Here is a 19,448-nt window from a genome sequence, read left to right as displayed (position 1 = left end):
AGTGTGATATTTGAAAGATCGAAAAATATCGCAAACCTTGGGGATATTTGAAATCGGTGGTTCTACCCACAGAGTCTGAAAAGGAATATTTCAAAATAAGATTCTCAGTAATAATTCGGTTCAACGACGAATTAAAGGTATTTATAAATAAAGTAATTAATTGTCAATTGAGAAATAACAATCCTTTTTATAGTTTATGCTTAGATGGGTGTAACGATATAACAATAACCAATCAAATCCTAGTATGTGCGAAATATTTTGAAATTAATAAAACTAAATTTCTTGAAAAGGTATTATATGTCGCTTTATTAAAGAATTTCCCAGAAGCAGAAGAAATAGTTTCTTTACTGAGTAATCTTTACTGGGGTGTATCATCTAGGTAGAGATTTTGAAATTGTCGATTTGTTAGAGATTGATTCGAGAATTATATAGATGAACTTGAGCTTTTCGTCATATTGAAAAATACGAAAGCGAATGTGCTGTACTATGTGAATGGGCAAGTATCTGGCAGTACCTCTGAAGAAATTTTGATCTACGTTTCAGCTCTCTCAAGGTTTCAAGCAAGTGGAAACAGGGTTAGACAGTTCCATTAAAGGTGGCTTCAAGATAATCAGTTACAAATCGATTAGTATCTCTGGAGTAGAAAACCTAAGGTGCTGAAAGAGTTAGTTATGAGAAGAATTCAGAATAGGTGGATAGGATTAAGATACTCTACGGTGGGCAACAAGGCTCTGTAGAAGTTACCTCCTTCCTTAATAATACACTTACATTTATAATTTATAAAACAGCAGAATTTGGATGAAGGAAATGAATACACCATGATACAGCTGGACTTTGCAAAGTTATTACTTTACATTTCTGCAGAATACTTCATGGAAATCTATTGCATATGGTTGAATAAATCAGGATGGATATGAAGTTCGTGGCATGGAACCACGTGGTGAGTAGCTGACATATCAAAGGGTAGTATATGGTGGAGTGGAATTTGATGTGATTTGATTTTTGTATGGTGCATAGACATCAATCATGCTGTAACCTGCGCCAGGACGCAGGTCACAGCATTACACTGGTAACTGATTAGTAGGACAGTCACAAACGTCGATGCTCCTGGAGGGATTCGAACCTGCAGTATCTTGGCTGGAGAGCGGATATGCTACGTACTCGAATACACAGGCCGGCTAGGTCGTGCGGAATCTAGAAGAATTCGAATAACTAGTGGAGCATCTCAAGGTTCTGTACTCATGCCAATTCTGTTCAATTGGCATGTCAGTAATATAGCGAATAAGTTGTGGAGATCTTCATTTGTTTACTGATGATGCTAAGTTGTGGAGGGCAATACTTGATCTGGATATTTTGCGATATAATTGGCAGTGTGGACGAAGGATAATCGTTGACAATCTAATCATGCAAAATACAAGGTTATGAACTTCGTGATGAATAGGTTACAGACAGTACTGGATTGATTGGAATAAATTGACGAATCTCAGGATCTGGCTGTTATGCTGGACAGAGTTGAACTTTAGAAAGCATATTACAAATGTTGACAAAATAGCTCATAGGATCAGTTGGATATTTAGGAACATACTGACAAATAACGAAAGGGAGGTTATGTTACTTCTTGAGGATCAGGAGTTGTGGAGTAGATCAGGAGACGAGTGACCAAGCTGGTGACAGATCTGTGACTGTTCCGTATGAGAATAAACTTAAGGTTAATTTTAAAATCTCGTTAAGAGGTGGAAAAGAGAGGATATGACAGAGCCTTTTATGTTATTAAATAGGTTCTGACACAAACGAGTTTTTAAATTCATGACGAGTAGAAAAAGAACTAGATCTCATGCCTAGAAATTGTATAGGAGTAAGGTTATTAAGGGTGTGTGGGTTAGATATTTTGTTTGGATTCAGGTAAATAATTGTAATAGATTGCCAGAGAAGTGGGAATCCTCCTATTGCGCTGCGAATACGTTTAAGGCAAGGTATAATAGGTGTTGTGTGAATATCGGTTTGGGTGGGTCTCGCCCGATGAGTCTTCGGACTCTATGGAGACACTGCAACAATATTAATAATATCATAGGCTTCCTTCATTCTGTGCTGCGTAATATTCATTATAACTTAGTTCTGAATCTCTTAAACGCCCTTAATGTTTTTTCATTAATACTTTTTCTGAACGGCATGTCTGAAAAGTAATAAGAAAACATAATAAGTATGAATGATAACCACAGAAACGTAGTCTTCAAGAGTTGTTTCCAACCTCAAATCAAATCATACTGATAAAGGACTTGGAACGAACTAGACCTTCAAGTTCGTGGTAGAAGAACGTACTACAAGAACTAGTTCTAGAACGAACTAGAACTAGATAAGTCAAGTTATCATATCAGTACTTTAACGAAATGCGTGAGAGGAGAGATAAAAGACGTGTACTACGTGAGATTTCTTTCTTCCTTGTTTAATCAGAGACCAGGTTTTGACAAGCTTTATTATCGGGACCATTACTGCAAAATCTCAACGACACCTTTTTATTTTCTAAATTTCTGAGAGCAACATCTATGATTAATATGAAAATTTTATATGTATGCAAACGCTTCTAGATGAGGTCCTCCCCAAACCTGTAATTATGAAAAATGCAATGCGAATAATTTGGTAGCTTCTCTCATTCTGCTATCGGTACTCAATAAGCGACTATGGCAAAAATAGTTCTAACTTCAGGGATTGAGTGTCAGAGAAGACGTTTATATTTCAACTCCAGTAATTTAAGAAATATTTAGTAACATTTCTGAGGCTTGAAAAATGATAATTTCCACGTATAAAACATTTAAAGCTAATAACAGATAGTTCCCGAAATTCAGACTGCCATGATTTTCACAATGCAAAAGTGATGGGAAAAGTTCCCAGAATTTTTAATTACCAAAATTAAGAGAACCCAAGCAATTTAGATTTAGATGAAATGAATATTTTATTATATTTAATGAGGTTTTCGTTCTGCAAGTCCATGATTTTACTACTTATTTTATATTTTATTTTTTATTTATATTTATTTCAGGAATGGATTAAACCAACATATTGAGGATTTGAAAGTGCGATTTTCCGTCTAAATTTTTTGTATCATTTTTTTGCTGTTTACCAGGTGCATAAAGACAGAATAATTGGATTCAAGACAATGGGATCAGAAAGCTCCACAGCGACTGAAAATAAAGCAGTCGTTTCCGAAGAAAAACGGTGAGCAGCCGATAAAAATATTTAGTCTTTATTTATATATTTATAGGTAAGCTAAAAAGGTTAAGTTAAGCCTTACCAATGCCGTAGCTAAACACTAGGCCAGGTTGGTTAAGCAATGCCAAAAGTTCCTCTCCATTATTCTGAATATTCTGACTTTAATGGCTCTATACTGTATTACCCCACATCTTTACATCTTGTTTGCGTTGATTTTCGACAATTGATTATTGATTGATCACTCTTCCACTTTTTCATTTTAAGTTTGCCTTGACCTTGAGTCAGTTCCAAGGAAGCGAGATATAGTCATTCTTTTCAAGCACGCACTCCTCTTGAAATCGTCATCAAAATTCGATGCTCATTTCGCTCTCTCCTACTCAGCCTTCTCTCTCTCTCTACTCCTCTTTTCAGTTTTGTGTCATATCATACAGTCCAAACGTTTCTGCAACCATTCAATCTAATGTTTTGTTCTGTGGAAAACTGCAAGCGGATTATTATCTATTTCAAATGTTAGAATTAAATAGATAGACCAGATGATAGTGGTCTATACTTATACTATGCTATTTTGATATGCAATAATAAATCAAAGACAGTGTATAATTAACTACTTACTTACAGCATAAATACATCTGCTGAAACAACGAACTCGGCCTTGAATGCAATTATAGACTATCTGGAAGTGAATGACAATTCACTCGTTATCATTTGCTTAATTTGTCGCAAGAAACGTATCAGAATATGGAAGCTCGACTGCGGGCATATGCTATGCAAAAAATGCTTAAACACAGAAAATGGCAAATGCATCTATCCTGTATGTCAACTTAAAGCCAGAGGGGTGAGTATAATATGTTTGTCTATGATTCATCTAACATTCATTTTGCAGTGAATCTATTACAAATGCGAGCAGAGCACTTTGAAATAGAAGCAACTACTTTAATCCTTAAATCTAGATTTAATTAATTTTGACAAACTTTCGGAAGATTTCTATAAATATAAAGAAAAGAAATGTTTAAAAATTTTATACATTTGAATAATTTAATTATTTATAAAAACTATTGCAACACCTTTCCAAATCTAATATAATTTTAGTATATAAGTTTAGGCGGAAGGAAGTGGAATCGACGGGGGGAGAAAGAATCCAATACTCTTGGAGGGTAATGGATGACAATGCCTTAGCCAATGAAGTTCTATCTGAGGCTCGGCTATTGCTGTTACCCTCCTGCCATGATCAGAGCTTTATTAAATGCTCAATAACCCCTTATCCCTACACTGTCCTCTACAGATAACGGGGAATATGAAAAGCATTCTTGCTTCGCCCCTTTAAGCCAGTCCTTATAAGGATAAGGAAGTGGAATCGACAGCTAGAGCTGATTTATAATACGAGCATTAATACCCTTGGAGGGTAATGGATGGTAATGCTGTAGCCAATGAAGTTTTAACTGAGGCTCGGCTATTGCCGTTACCCAGTCATGACTAGAGCTTTTTAGCTCAATAACACCCCATCCACACAGACTTTCTTCATTCAGAAGACGGGATAAAGAGTCAAGGACTCAGTCCATCGCCCAGTTCTTATAAGAACTATAAGTGGAATCGATCGTGAGATACGATGATTGATTCATTCAAATGGATGGCAATGCTGTAGCCAAAGAAGTACTAACTGAGGCTCGGCTATTGCTGTTACCTTCCTGCCATGATCAGAGCTTTAATTGCTCAACAATAACACCTTATCCCTCCACTGTCCTCTACAGATAACGGGGAATATGAAAAGCATTCTTGCTTCGCCCCTTTAAGCCAGTCCTTATGGAGACTAGTGGAATCGACCGTTAGAGCTGATTTATAATACGAGCATTAATACCCTTGGAGGGTAATGGATGGTAATGCTGTAGCCAATGAAGTTTAACTGAGGTTCGGCTGTTGCTGTTACTCCCTTGGGGTGCTGTGATTCGAAAGTTTTGAGTTCTCTCTCTAAAGGTCCTTGCCTTAAGAGAGCATTTTGACTCTCCGGGGAAAGTGTTCTCCGGCACGGCCCACTGAGGGGCTTTGTCGTTGAATGATTTTCTTCGGAATATGAGCGGTTCTGCTCGGTGGTGGTGTGTGGGTGGAAGGCCATCACTGAATGGAGCCAACGCTGAGATGGACGGTCTTTCGCCCACGAATGAGTGGCCTAGGGATCGTCCGAATTTTTAGAGACGGCTTTACCTTTAAATATGGTAATGCTGTAGCCAATGAAGTTCTAACTGATGCTAGGCTATTGCTGTTACCCTCCTGCTATGATCAGAGCTTTAATAGCTCAATAACACCTTATTAATTTTATTAATTAATTTGTTAATTAATTAATTAACAAATTTTTATTAATTAATAAAAAATTAATTTTTATTAATTAATTAATATTATTAATTTGAGTACGCTCTCTTAAGGTTTTTGCTTTAAGGGAGCAATTTGAGTCTCCGGAGAAAGTGTTCTCCGGCATGACCCCGTGAGGGGCTTTGTCGGTGAATGCTTTTCTTCGGAATTTGAGCGGTTCTGCTCGATGCTAGGTGGAAGGCCATCACTGAGTGGAGCCACCACCGAGATGAATTGTCTCTCGCCCACCATTGAGTGACCTAGGGATCGTCCGAATTTTTAGAGACGTCTTTACCTTTAAATAAGGACTTCTAGAGTAGCTGATGGCAATGCTGTAGCCAATGAAGTTTTCACTGAAGCTCGGCAATTGCCGTTACTCAGCCATGACTAGAGCTTTCAGCTCAATAGCACCACATCCACACAGATGTTCGTCATTCAGATGACGGCAAAAGATTCAAGGACTCAGTCCATCGCCCAGTTCTTTTTTAGAACTTTAGAAATAAGTTTAGCGAGGAGGGAGTTAATCGACCGTGAGATGCGGTGATTGATACCATTGGAGGGTAATGGATGGCAATGCTGTAGCCAATGAAGTTCTAACTTAGGCTCGGCTATTGCTGTTGATCGGAGCTTTAATAGCTCAATAACACCTTATTGAGCTATTAAAATTGAGCTACTATACACCCGGCTGCCATGATCGGAGCTTTAATAGCTCAATAACACCTTATCCCTACACTGTTCTCTATAGATAATGGGGAAGATGAAAAGCATTCTTGCTTCGCCCCTTTAAGCCAGTCCTTATAAGGATAAACTAAGTTTAAAAAAATAGTGATAAGAATGAAGGAGAATTAGATTTAGGTTGATTCTGCTTCTTTTTGTCGTAAGAATGTTTAGACAAGTGCGTGCGTATTGAAGAAGTGCCTGTTGGTACTAAAATTAACCACTCACAGGTAAGTGATCTGTTTTGATATTAGGCCAATTCACTAGGCCTAACCGCTATTGCTGGCTTATTGTCCTAAATATTTCACAATGTGGGAAGAAGGAGAAAATGATGCTTATATTAACTCACTCACCACCAAAGGACATCTGATTAGCACACTCAAAAAGATACAGAAAAATGCTGAAAATGATTGGCCTGGCAGTCTTAATTTCTACTTCTTGCCAAATGAAATTGGAGAGTGCGAAGACAGTCCCCAGATTGAAGAGAAACTCGATTTGGTGATTTCCCCTACTACAGACTTTGAGGAAACTCGGGCTCGTAAGAAACGTAAAACCTCTGACATTGAACCTCTCACGTATTTAGGTATGGAAGAGGACACCCCCAGCTTTGATCACACTGCCTCCCCGAAAGAGAGGGTACCTCCGATTGTCCTAAGGGAAAAAAGGAAGTGGACAAAACTGAGGTCCATCATTTCACACTTTCAGATACAGTATATCTCGGCTAAAAATACTGATGATAGCGTTAGGATTCTGCTTACTACTGTGCTAGACTTTAGGAAGCTAACTAAAGAGCTGGATGCAAACAATTTTCAATACCATAAATTCTCTCATGGCTCGGAACGAAATTTGAAGGTGGTTCAATAGGGTCTCTCATAGGATATAACCTCTGAAGAAATAGAGGCTGACCTCAGCCTCCAGGACCTACCACCTATTAAGGTCAGCAGAATGACTTGAGCAGACAAAACACCCTTGCCTCTAGTTTTAATAGAGATACATCAAGTGTACAAAAATATCTATGACCTCAAATCAGTATGTGGTCTTAGAATCACCCCAGAGCCTTTGAGAAAGAAGGCTTCTACTGGACAATGCCATAGATGCCAAAGATTAGGGCATGCGCAGAGACTTTGCAAGGCAGAGTTCAAATGCTTGAAGTGTGCAAAAAGCCACCCTACCAAAACATGTGCAAAACCGAAAACTACTCCAGCAAAACGCACCAACTGCGGCGGCTCTCACACTGCCAATTATAGAGGTTGCATCCAAAACCCGAAAAACAAGCAGACGGAAGCAGGCATACCTTCCTCCTCCCATAGCAGACCTATCCCAGAGGCCACAACTCCATAGGCCCCCAAAGGACATCAAAAACACTCAGAAACTCATTCTCTTCAACCAGGTGACTCAAAAAGATTATCTCAACAGAATCATACAAAGACATATGCAGACGTAGATCGTGCAAAAAAGTTAAGGGTTGAAAAGTTAAGCTGGCTGAATCTTTCCCTTGGAAAAGATTCAACCAGCTCCACTATCCAGTTTGACAGCTATCATCACTACCTCTCTAGCAAATATGCTGCTGGACTTTAGTAGATCCAATCCCTCACCTTCTACCACCAAACGTTTCCTAACGGATACACAAACCATCATCTCAGCACTCACTAATGAACAGTAACAAATTAAAACCAGACTCTCTGGAGAACATCGCGTGGAATGCGAACGGCCTTATGAGTAAGATTTTAGAACTACAGGACTTCGTCCAAAGACATCACCCAGATGTCCTTTTACTAAACGAGACGCACCTAAGACCTTAAGACAACCCCAAAATTTGTGGATATCAACTGTATAGAGCCGATAGACTGTCTCACAGAGGATGAGGCACGGCCATTTTCATTAAAAATTTTATCTCTCATCACTCTATAAACAACCCTCCTACCACTAACATCGAGGTTACCGGCATTGAGATTCTCGCGTGTTCTGCTGGCAAACTAAAAATCTTCGTAGCATATAATCCTCCACAAAAAATATTACTCCCCTCTGATTTGAACGCCTTATTCGATACCGGAGAGCCTATCATTATGGCAGGTGACTTAAATGCCAAGCATTCAGTTTGGAATAGCCGTTCCACCAATAAAAATGGACATATACTAAAAAACTATGTTGAATTCAACAACCTACTTGTGATAGGTCCCGCCAACCCCACCCATCACAACACTTATGGTCACGCTGATGTCCTGGACATAGGCATACTGCAACACATCAGAGTCCAATACAGTATAATGAGGATTAATGATCTATCTTCCGACCACAATCCAATACGGTTAAAATTGGGAAACCGTGAAAACCTGTCTCCCCCCTCACTCGATCTTTCCTTGGGAAAGGCTCTCCAAGGTACTTCCGAAATATGTTGGTCCTGTACCCATTATAAAATCAAAATAGGAAATTGAAACAACTGTTAAAGATCTAACAGAACAGATTAAAGCAGCCTATGCAGCAGTTACTATCCCCTCAACTACTCGCAAATCCAACCACTTGCCAGAAGATATTATGAATCTGATCAGAGAAAAAAGCAAGGCAATAAAAAGATATCACAACACCAGGGCGCCACAAGACAAACGGATCTTGAATAGCTTCAACTCTGCAGTGAGAGGTGCCCTCTCAGCCGATAGAAGTCATCTCTGGAAAGAAACATTTACCTCCATCTCTCCTGATAACCACTCCACATGCTATCTCATCCGAAAGATTAAAAACAGAAATAACCCCCCCCCCCCAAACAATTCAGGTCTAATCCGCACTGATGCCGTTTAAGCTGAAGCAATAGCAAATCATCTAGAAAAACAATGTAAACCTGCATACGATCATCTCGATTTTAATCATATATACAAGATCCACCGTCACGTCAGATGTTCACTGAAATCTTCTGTCACATATTTCACTCAAATTACACCCACCTTACCTGCCGAAAATATGATAAAATTATGAAGTTTAAGAACAAAAAGGCTCCTGGACCTGACGGTATCTCTATCAATGTGATAAAGATTCTACCGCGCAGAGCTATTGTGCATCTGACAAATATAATTAATTTCATCCTTCACTACAAACATTTCCCTTCTTACTGGACACTGGTAGACATAATACCAATCCATAAACCTGGAAAAGACCCTAGTTTGCCTAAAAGTTACAGACTAATCAGTCTCATCTCAAACCTCGGCAAAATTGCTGAGAAGGTAATTCTTATCAGACTCCAAGATTCAATATACCGACTAAATATCTTGCCTGGGGAGCAATTTGGCTTCCGCCAATCTCATAGCACCACGCAACAAATATACAGATTAGTGGAATATATCATCACGGGTTTTAACTGGTGTTAATGCACAGGGGCTCTTTTCCTTGACGTAGCCAGTGCATTTGACAAGATTTGGCATTATGGCTTTCTATACAAACTGATATCAACTGGTATACCAATGGGAATCATTCAGCTAATAAAGGCATACCTCTACGATAGGCGAATGCAAGTCAGGATGTTTGGGGTAGTTTCGATACAAAAACGCATATTGGCTGGAGTTCAACAAGGATCCTTACTAGCACCGATTCTATTTTCCTTACACTTGTGTGATATCCCGCACAACCCATTGTCTTCAATCAAAGCCATATACGCTGATGATACAGCGACATTGGCGAGATGTTTAAAGCCGTATCTAGTCATTAAGAAACTACAAGAAAACCTATCACAAAATGAACAATACTTGGCCAAATGGCGTCGCGATGTGAATCTCCAGATAAGCGTTGCCGTCCTATTCTCTAGAAAATGTATGCTTTCTAAAGAAGATATCCTCGTATTCAACACAAAAATCCCATGGCTAACTGTAGTCAAATATCTTGGAGTAGTATTAGACAGAAAACTAATTTTCCGCTCCCATATCAAACTCTCTGTAAACACATCATAAACCATAGCCTAGCTCTATCCACTAATTAACAGGAACAGTAAGCTGAGCATCAGAATCAAACTACTAATATGTAAACTGATGGTTCGTCCAATACTCACTTACGCTTCACAGACCTGGAGTCATACCGCTAATACTAATATTCTTAAGTTACGAAGTGTCCAAAATAAATGTCTCAGAATGATCCTGAACGCCCCATGGTTCATGCGAACTGTGCAATTTCATCGGGACACAAATGTCCCCTATATTTACACTTTCATGCAGATTATAGCAACCAAATTCTTCTCAAAAGCATCTGTGCACCCTAACAAACTGATCCAACTTACTACAGATTATGACACAATGGATTATTTCAAACATGTAGACCTAAAGCCATCCTAAACCACTATACTAAGGCCTAATCTCCAAGCCCACTCAGGGAGAGCAATTAGCTCATAAAACTTTCTCCACTCACAGTTTCTCTTAAGATAGCGGGGAATATGAAAAGCTTTTGCTTCACCCCTTATGTCGGTAAAGTTGAAAGTTGAAAATTAAGTTTCGTTAATGTTCAAGTAAGTGAATGCATAATAAATCAGATTTTTGCTCTCTTAAGATTGCTGCCTGCTCTCCAGAAAGGACTGTAGGCTCGTGCACTCTAGCGAGTTGTTGGGCGCCTTTTCAAGCTGAGGCTTTGTTTCGGTGGCAGTACATCCTTCTGATTGTATTGGGTTGAGATTCGGGTCGTTAATCGGACAGAACGCAGAGATTCAGATTTGGAGTTAGTTAAGATGTGACTATTTATGTCACAGACCAGTTTTGGAATTGGTAATTTGAACAACTGAATTCCCTGCTTGGGAGTAAAGCACCGAATGCATGAGATGTTCTACCTCAGAAATAAACTGCTTAAAAAGATGTCAACGGACACCATAGTGTGAGGAATAAACAGCCATGGCGCCAACTTGATAATGTGTAGGGCCTCTTTTCGCTGAGAAGAGGTAGCAATCGTAAGGGACATACTTCCCACAAGCAGAATAGCGATCAATGGGAATTTTGGAAAGGCTTGTAATGAGATTCTGGATTGTTGTGACGCGGACGTCCCTTGACTTCACGCGATGCTCCAGTTTATTCCACAGATGAACATCTGTGGGATGAACTGGAGCGTTGCCAGTCAATTATGGTGACGTTCAAATCCACCAACCACGCAGTTACAGCAGCAGCCTAATGACATGGTGCATGGTCTTGTTGAACGAGACAATGATCAGTTTCCTAGAAACGCCACAAAGTAGGAAACGTCGGATTGACTACAATGTTTAGATCCCTCTCCGAGTTCAAGTTTCGTGACACCACAAACAGAGGTCCGAGGCCAAACCAGGAAGAACCGAACTATACCAACACACTACCACTCTGAAGTTCATAGTTGGGGTTACGCACTCTGGGAAGAGACGTTCGCCGTGCATTCGCCACACCCACACCCATCCATTTGCTACGTTTTTGATTTTGGGTGATTCGTGATTCATCGCGACATAACACAGCTGTTCAAGCTACCACTGTACACCCTATTTGCACCATGGAAGGCGACGCAGCAGGTTGGGTTGGGTAATGTAGTGCTTGCATATTGCGGTGCTACCATGGAAATTCCTCAGTTGTGAGCGTCGGTTGTGAAAACTCGTTTTCCAGTTGATGCCCGTTACTCCGCATTCAACCTGTAGGCCGACGAATTTATTTATTTATGTTACATACAATTCTTCGCAGCACCCTACTGTCACGTTCGGTGAGTATGGTGGGTCATCCACTGCGGGTAGCACTTGCAGTTTACTCCATGCGATTTCATCTCAGTATGTTATTATTGATTGTTGACCTGAGGTGGGCAGCATGGCATCCTATCGCAACACTTGTTTCCAGCTCCTTCAGTTCTCTTCTCACAGCCAGTTCACTTGGACATAGTTGCACTAACTTGGAAGCACAGTATTCCTGTAAGTTATAACTGCTACAAACATGTGACTCGTTACATGGCATGATGCAACTTGCTCATAGAGTGTCCGTTGACTTCTGTCCAAGCAGTGTATCTAAAATTAAATTTGCACTCAGAATTCTCAAGGAAAAGGAAAAATCATTATGCGAAATGGAAAGATGATAATAATAATAATAATAATTTTTTTTTTTTTTTGCATTTTGTGATTTACATTTTAATTTTACAATTCATTTTTATCACAGTACACATTAACACTTTTTTTTATTGAAGTGCAATAGATAATGCTAAATGCATTCATTTCACTTTTCACAACAATAAATAAAATTTAAAAAAATCGACAGCAACAATGAACAATGAAACTTTACAATGTTACAACTTTACAATTCTGTACTAACCATGTGTACAATTCGGTACATTACTTCACTTTCACTTTTCATTACTTCTCAGCGAATGACATATATTTTATAATATTTAGGCAACAGTGCTCTAGTTTCTTACGTTACACTTTTCACTCTTAATATGGAATTCATATAACAGAATATTAGCCATCGCAATAATCGTTTACAAATATAGTTCACAGTTACACAAAGTAGTTAATATGATTACATTCTGCATTTTACATTTATTTCCCTTTTTTTAATTTGACAAAGTGTTCTCTTTATCATACTGCTATTTACACTTAGGCTATTCACATATTATATTTTCGATTTAGTACAGAATGTTATATAATAACAATAATAATAATAATAATAATAATAATAATAATAATAATAATAATAATTTTTTAATTGATCTGCTAAAATATTTAAACATACATTAAACATCTCGAGTGACATTGCAACTTATAATTATACAGAATTCAGCACAAAGTGCAACATTTTCTACATTGGATTTCAATTAAAATTTTTAAAAATACTTTTTTGCCTCTATATTATGTATTTACAACACGTTCTTCTAATATTTACAATAAAGATTATACAGAATTTTTGAATATAGAATATTCAAAAATTATAATAGTAATTTTATTATTATAAAAACATAATAATAATAGTAATAATAATAATTTATTTATTTTTATTTATTTTTATTTTTATTTTAATTTTTTAAGTCTCAGATAAATTGCATACATAGATACTGTAATAATTGTATATATATATATATATATATATATATATATATAATATTTATAACGCATTACATTTGTGAATAACAGATACTTGCAAGTTAATAATTTTCTTCCTCAAAGCTTAGCAGAGCTTATCTGAGGAACACAATAGATGATAGTTGTAGCGGTTTCATGGTTATGTTCGTATACTGGTCATAAGCCAGGTGTTGATTTTACTGTTTGTTGGTACGTGCTTGGAAGACTTCTACTGCTATTACAGTTTAACTTTTTTTTTTTTAGCAAATAGGGTTGGATTTAGACATGGTGTGTTTGTTTCTTTGTGTTCTTGTATAATAATAATAATAATAATAATAATAATAATAATATTATTATTATTATTATTATTGTTATTGTTGTTGTTGTTCAGAACTTCCATGGTAACCCCCTTCTGTTTCTTGGATCAAATCTAACAACCTTTGACCTCGAGTTCCTTCTTTCACATTTCTGCTTGTTTCTCAGCAGCTCAATAAATTGTTATTTTAATGACTAGCATAGCCTACTTTCGTTCAGGAGCGCCCCTTTTTTTTACAATGTCATCAGCTCTTTACTCAAATCTTAGGGCATTATTGAAGTGTTATAAAAGCAATATATGAAGAATAATATAGGAGGAAAATGTTGACATAACTTTTTTGGTGTTGTCTTCTGTCTCCTTGTCCCAGCGATATGCATTCATCTGCTGTTAAAAGAAACGGGGTATGGGGAAAGTGTGGTTAGAGTAATATGGGTGAATGATTTGAAACAACCTGTTTTTTTTATATGTATAATATTAGTATTGAGGGTGGCTAGAGAGTGTTTGGGAGGGGGTGAGAGAAGGATCTCAAGATAGAAAATATATTGGGGGTAGAGGAAATATTTATGGGAAAAAGTGAGGGGTGGGAGTAACGGGGTGTGACCAGTTTCGATAGTGTGTCGTCTTCGGAAATCGTGGGGGAAGTGCAGGCTATGTCATGTCAGCTAGGTGTTTCTGTCTTTGGTGTGCTTGTGTTGTTTCCTATTGGTCGGAATTGTTACCTAATTTTTATGGGTGATTAAAAATTAGGGTATGGGTAGGTTTAGGTAGGTATTCGGTTTCATAGGTAGTTAAAAATTAGGTCACGACTCCGCCCAATAGAAAACAACACAAGCACACCAAAGACAAAAACATCAGGAGTGGCAGGTGAACCCTCCAAAGCTATCGCTCTGCATAGTTCAAAAGTCTAGTGGCCAGTCATGTTAATCTGTTCCGCAATGTTAGCAAAGTGTCAAATATCAATTTGACATTTGCTAATTTTTCTGTTTTTTTTTTTTTTTAACTTTGTTCAAAAGAAATTTAGAATTTATATTTGTGATTTCTGTTGAATAGCAATTTAAGATTTGTTCACAATTTGTGAATAAACATCTAATGACCATAAAGCTTCGTTTTCTTACGGGAAAAATGTCCTTGCGCGATAATAAAGTCATCTTCAATATCTCAAACACAGGGATCTTCAACCTTTCCGACAGTGCGGGCCGCACTAAAAATTTCAATGAAACCCACGGGCCACTAAGCTATACTGCGGTATTTAGAATTGGAAGATGCTTCCATAAAAATAAACAAACTCGGCTTTAAGAGCGTAGGTAGGAGTCGGGTTCATGATAAGTAAATGCAATCAATTCTTGAAAAAAGATAATTTAATGAAGAAAACATTCATTTTTTACTATGTCAATGGGCAACTTGGCAATATTTTTCCTTGACCAGCTTGTCGATGTTTGTATCAGTGTTGGAAGTCGATATGCGCAGAGTATTCTCGAGATGCTGGTCCGTAATCTGAGTTCTTGTGTGGACTTCACTTGCTTCATTCTGGCGAACTGCTCACAAAGCACACATCTTCAAAACATGACGGCGAAGATTAGGGAATGCGTCCTCAGAAATATGGCCTTTGTAAAATGTAAACAAGGGTACATTGAATATTTTTTGCTCTCGAAAAAGAGTTGTTTTGGAGTTCATGCAGCTCCATTGGTACAGAGCCTGGCATTTCGGCAGCACTGACACTGAATGGCATTGAAAAATTAATCTAAAGACGACTGTTGGTTAGGAAAATCACTAAATCTGTCTTCGAACTCACTTCGCAACACGGCTAAGTTTGCAGCGTATTCATCAAGAGACGAACAGTTAGATTCAGCGAAAAGTTGAAAATGAGTTAAATCTTTTTTTACGAGTTGTGTCTCCCAAAGTTTGAGCTTGGCCACAAAAGATTTCATGTGATCACACAGAGTGTGCACCAGTTGATCTATGGATTTTATCTGCGTAGTTTGGTCATTCATATGCAACGAGATGTCGGTCACAAAGGAAAATTCTGTCATCCACTTTGGATCGTTAAATTCCGCAATCGGATTCCGCTTGGTTTGCATATCTGCTGTATTTCGCAGAACCTTTTTTCAGCTCAACCAACGCATATCACTATAATAAACAACATCGCCGTGATACGCTTCGCACTTTTGGGTCAAAAACTCTTGGAATTTAGGATGATTCAATCCTCTTGCTCTAATAATATTGATGACAGTCACAGTAACTGTCATGAGATTCTCAAATCCAATAATTTTCGCGTGTTAATTCTGGTGGATTATACAGTGGTAATGGACGAAATCATTTCCTTCTAGTTTCAGTTCTTTCCGCAGCATTGCAACAAACCCTTCGGTCTTTCCCACCATAGCAGGGGGTTCCATCAGTTACCACACCCTCGAGGTTGGTTAAGCTGAGGTCGAAATGCTGGAGCATTTTCTTGGGAGCTTCAAGAATATCAGTACCTTTCGTCGTTCCCTTCATAGCTACGAGCGCTAACAGTTCTGTCATTGAATTGTTGATCAATGCCACGGACAAATATAGCCAGATGTGCTCTCATCTAAAGCAAGTGAACATGACGTAAATTCGTACGATTGTATTTTTAAAGTTCCTTCAATGTCATTGTCAAGTTCTTCGACACGTCGTGCTACAGTAACCCCAGACTAAGGCTCTAAATAGAAGGTATGCTTACTTGCCGCCTGGATTTAGGGTCGCCCACAGTCGCATTCGTTCGAGTTCTTGATTGTTTCGACTTTATAGCGAAATGACCCAAAACTGCTCCAAATTGTATTTATGTATATAAATGTATCTATCTATATCTATATGTATCTATATCTATATATATATATATATTTATATATATGTAGGAATCTTTAACATATATCTATCTATCTATCTGTGTGTGTGTGTGTGTGTGTGTGTGTGTGTGTGTGTGTGTGTGTGTGTGTGTGTGTGTGTGTGTGTGTGTGTGTGTGTGTGTGTGTGTGTGTGTGTGTGTGTAAACATAAATAAGTTATAAATTATCATTGATCTGCTTGCTTTTTAAACGTTCATATTGAAATGTAAGAAAAATCATATGAACTTGCATACAGTACATATATTGGAAATACTGTTATTCTATTACACAGATCCCCCCACCCCGTACTTGCCTCCATTTTGGAGCTATCTTGGCGGTTAGAGCTCGTGTCATTTATCAGTTAATAGAATGGCTCTATAGCGTTCACAAGCATTCATTTTTAGTGAATTCGTAAAGAAAAGACTTCCTATGTCCTTTATTATTGGTTGTACTGCTTTATATGAATTAGCGATTTTGAAAAAATACTGTTATTAATTTTTGAAATTCTGCATTGTCTAAATCCGTACTTTAAAATACGGAACTGAAAGTCCTGGGATTCTATGGAGGTGCCATGTAATAATATTAGTAATAAAATAAAACAAAACTAGACATATGACTTATAATTATCTTTGAAACAATGATAATTTCTTACATTTCAATATGAATTTTTAAAAAGCAAGCAGGTCAATGATAATTTATAACTTATTTATGTTTACACACACACGCACACACACACATATATATATATATATATATATATATACATACATACAATTTGGAGCAGAACAACCTCCCATTTCGCTATAAACTCGAAAAAATCAAGAGCACGAACGAATGCGACTGTGTGCGACCCTTGATCCAAAATGGCGGCAAGTAAACGTGCCTTCTATTTCAAGCCTTACCACAGACAAACTCGGTTTTATAAACACCTCCTTATTATTTGGTCACAGAATATTACCAGTAGCGATGACACACCGATTCACAAACTCGCCGTCTAAGAAAGCTTTTGATTTTTTAGTAATTTTTTGCTATTACATAACTTACTTTGAAGCACGCTTCACTCTGCCTTTTAAACGTACCCTGCTGGCAATTTAAATTAATTTTGAGAATGTTCACCTTGTCCACACGAAGACGCCCTTGAATATGATCGAAATTGGACGCATGGTTTCTCTCATAGTGTCGTGTTATATTACATTCTTTTGATATTGACACTGACTCTCGATAAATTAAACACACTGACTTATCGTCGATCGGCACCAAAAAGTAAAAATTGCCCACCTTTCATTAAAAACCAGACAAAAATCACTTTATTTACGCTTTTTACTCGTAGACGCCATAGTAATGGAAGATGAACCCAAAACATGATCCAAAATGGCTGTGTAACGGTTATTATCCACTGAATATGTCTCACACTAATGAAAAAAGTTTGGCAATATAAAACCACAATAGGCTATCGCTGACACGACGAACCAGCATGCGCTTATACATGAATATCACACTGTTCACGACTGCATGACTGACTGTGGATGAGATTTCATATAAATACAAGATAAATCCTCTTGTATTTATATGGAAATAACGAAGTATTGAGAACCTTCGAGATGTAATTGTAAGGCTCTAGACATCGCACTCGAACGAACCGCTGCTTCAGCCGCGACGTTAGTACTAGTTCTTCGGTACCGCTTGGCGTTGGTAGTTGGCTGAAGAAATATGTCTCTTTAATATTTATTTTTATAGGATTTTATGTATAGTATCAAATGCACAGGAAAAATATGGCTAGGTATATATTACGTTATAATCCAGTGAATGACAGAATCATTTCTCTCAGAGTGAGTGGACATCCAATGAATATAGCCATCATTCAGATTTATGCACCCACTACAGAGACATCAGAAGAAGACAATGAAGAATTTTATGGCAAGTTACAAGAAGTGATGATGCAACACCAAAGCACGATTTATGGCTACTTATCAGAGATTGGAATGCAAACGTGGGAGAGACTGAGAAACAAGGAATAACAGATCGTTTTGGTTTAGGTATTCGTAACACTGCAGGGAAGAGATTAGTTGAGTTTTGTGCAGAGAATTCTTTTTTTGTTGCTAACACCTGCATTAAACAGTACAAATGAAGATTGTACACATGGATATCACCTAATGGACAATACAGAAATGAAATTGACTATATAATTGGACAAAGAAGAAGATGGGGAAGTGCAATTCATTTTGCCAAGATTTTTCCTGGTACAGATTATGGAACAGACCATGAGTTATTAGTGGTTACGATACACGTGAAATTACGGAAACTTAAAAGAACACAAATGTCGATCAGATATGATCTTGGAAACATACCAGCTAAATACAATATTAATATACAGAACAGATTCAACACACTCAATTTCTGTAAAAGAGAACCAGATAAACTATAGGAAGAGATTAAAGATATAATTAAAACAGAAGCAAAAAGAATATTCCAATAGTTTTTAAGAAGAAGAAGAAGTTTAAATGGCTGTCAGATGAAGCCATCAAAACTGCTCAGAAAAGGAACAAAATGATGGTCACAGGAAATTTGCAGGAAGTACGGCATTTCGATGCAGAGTTTCAACGACAAGCCAACAAATAGAAGACCAAAACACGAAAGGAAAAACAAGAGATCTTTTCAAAACGATCAGAGAACTAACAGGGAAGTTTAGTGCCAAGGTTACAATATTGAAACGTAAACAGAAAGGATATCTTACAGAAGCTGCAGACATCAAAGAAAGATGGAAAGAGTATACAGAAGCCTTTTACAGAAAGGTCACCAAATTCACTGAAAAATTTGAAGAGTAGGATTATACTGTACACAGGAGCCAGTACCACTGGAGAGTGAAATGAGGTGGGCACTGCAACAGCTATCCAGTAAGAAGGCACCAGGAGGAGATGGAATACCTATTGAACTGCTCAAAGTCCTGGGAGAAGAGGCGGTTAAATTTTTAACAGCTCTATGTAAGCGAATTTGGA

At 37.7% G+C, this 19,448-nt stretch overlaps 1 protein-coding gene across 1 annotated transcript in view; it reads left to right on the top strand.

Moving 5' to 3' along the window:
• Positions 1–19,448, top strand: part of LOC150106010 (uncharacterized) — a 45,106-nt gene that overhangs the window by 6,753 nt on the left and 18,905 nt on the right. Inside the window, exons 2-3 of the mRNA XM_090394614.1 lie at positions 3,122–3,213; positions 3,826–4,042. Coding sequence (XP_090250740.1) covers positions 3,155–3,213; positions 3,826–4,042 — 276 coding nt within the window. The 5' untranslated portion in view covers positions 3,122–3,154. The remainder of the gene's footprint in view (positions 1–3,121; positions 3,214–3,825; positions 4,043–19,448) is intronic.

This window comes from Typopeltis vanoorti, chromosome 6 (assembly GCF_054136105.1).
Source record: "Typopeltis vanoorti isolate ZY-2024b chromosome 6, IOZ_Tvanoo_1.0, whole genome shotgun sequence".
NCBI lineage: Eukaryota > Metazoa > Arthropoda > Arachnida > Uropygi > Thelyphonidae > Typopeltis > Typopeltis vanoorti.
The sequence above is the reverse complement of the archived record's forward strand: the minus strand, read 5'-3'. Positions and strand labels throughout refer to the sequence as shown.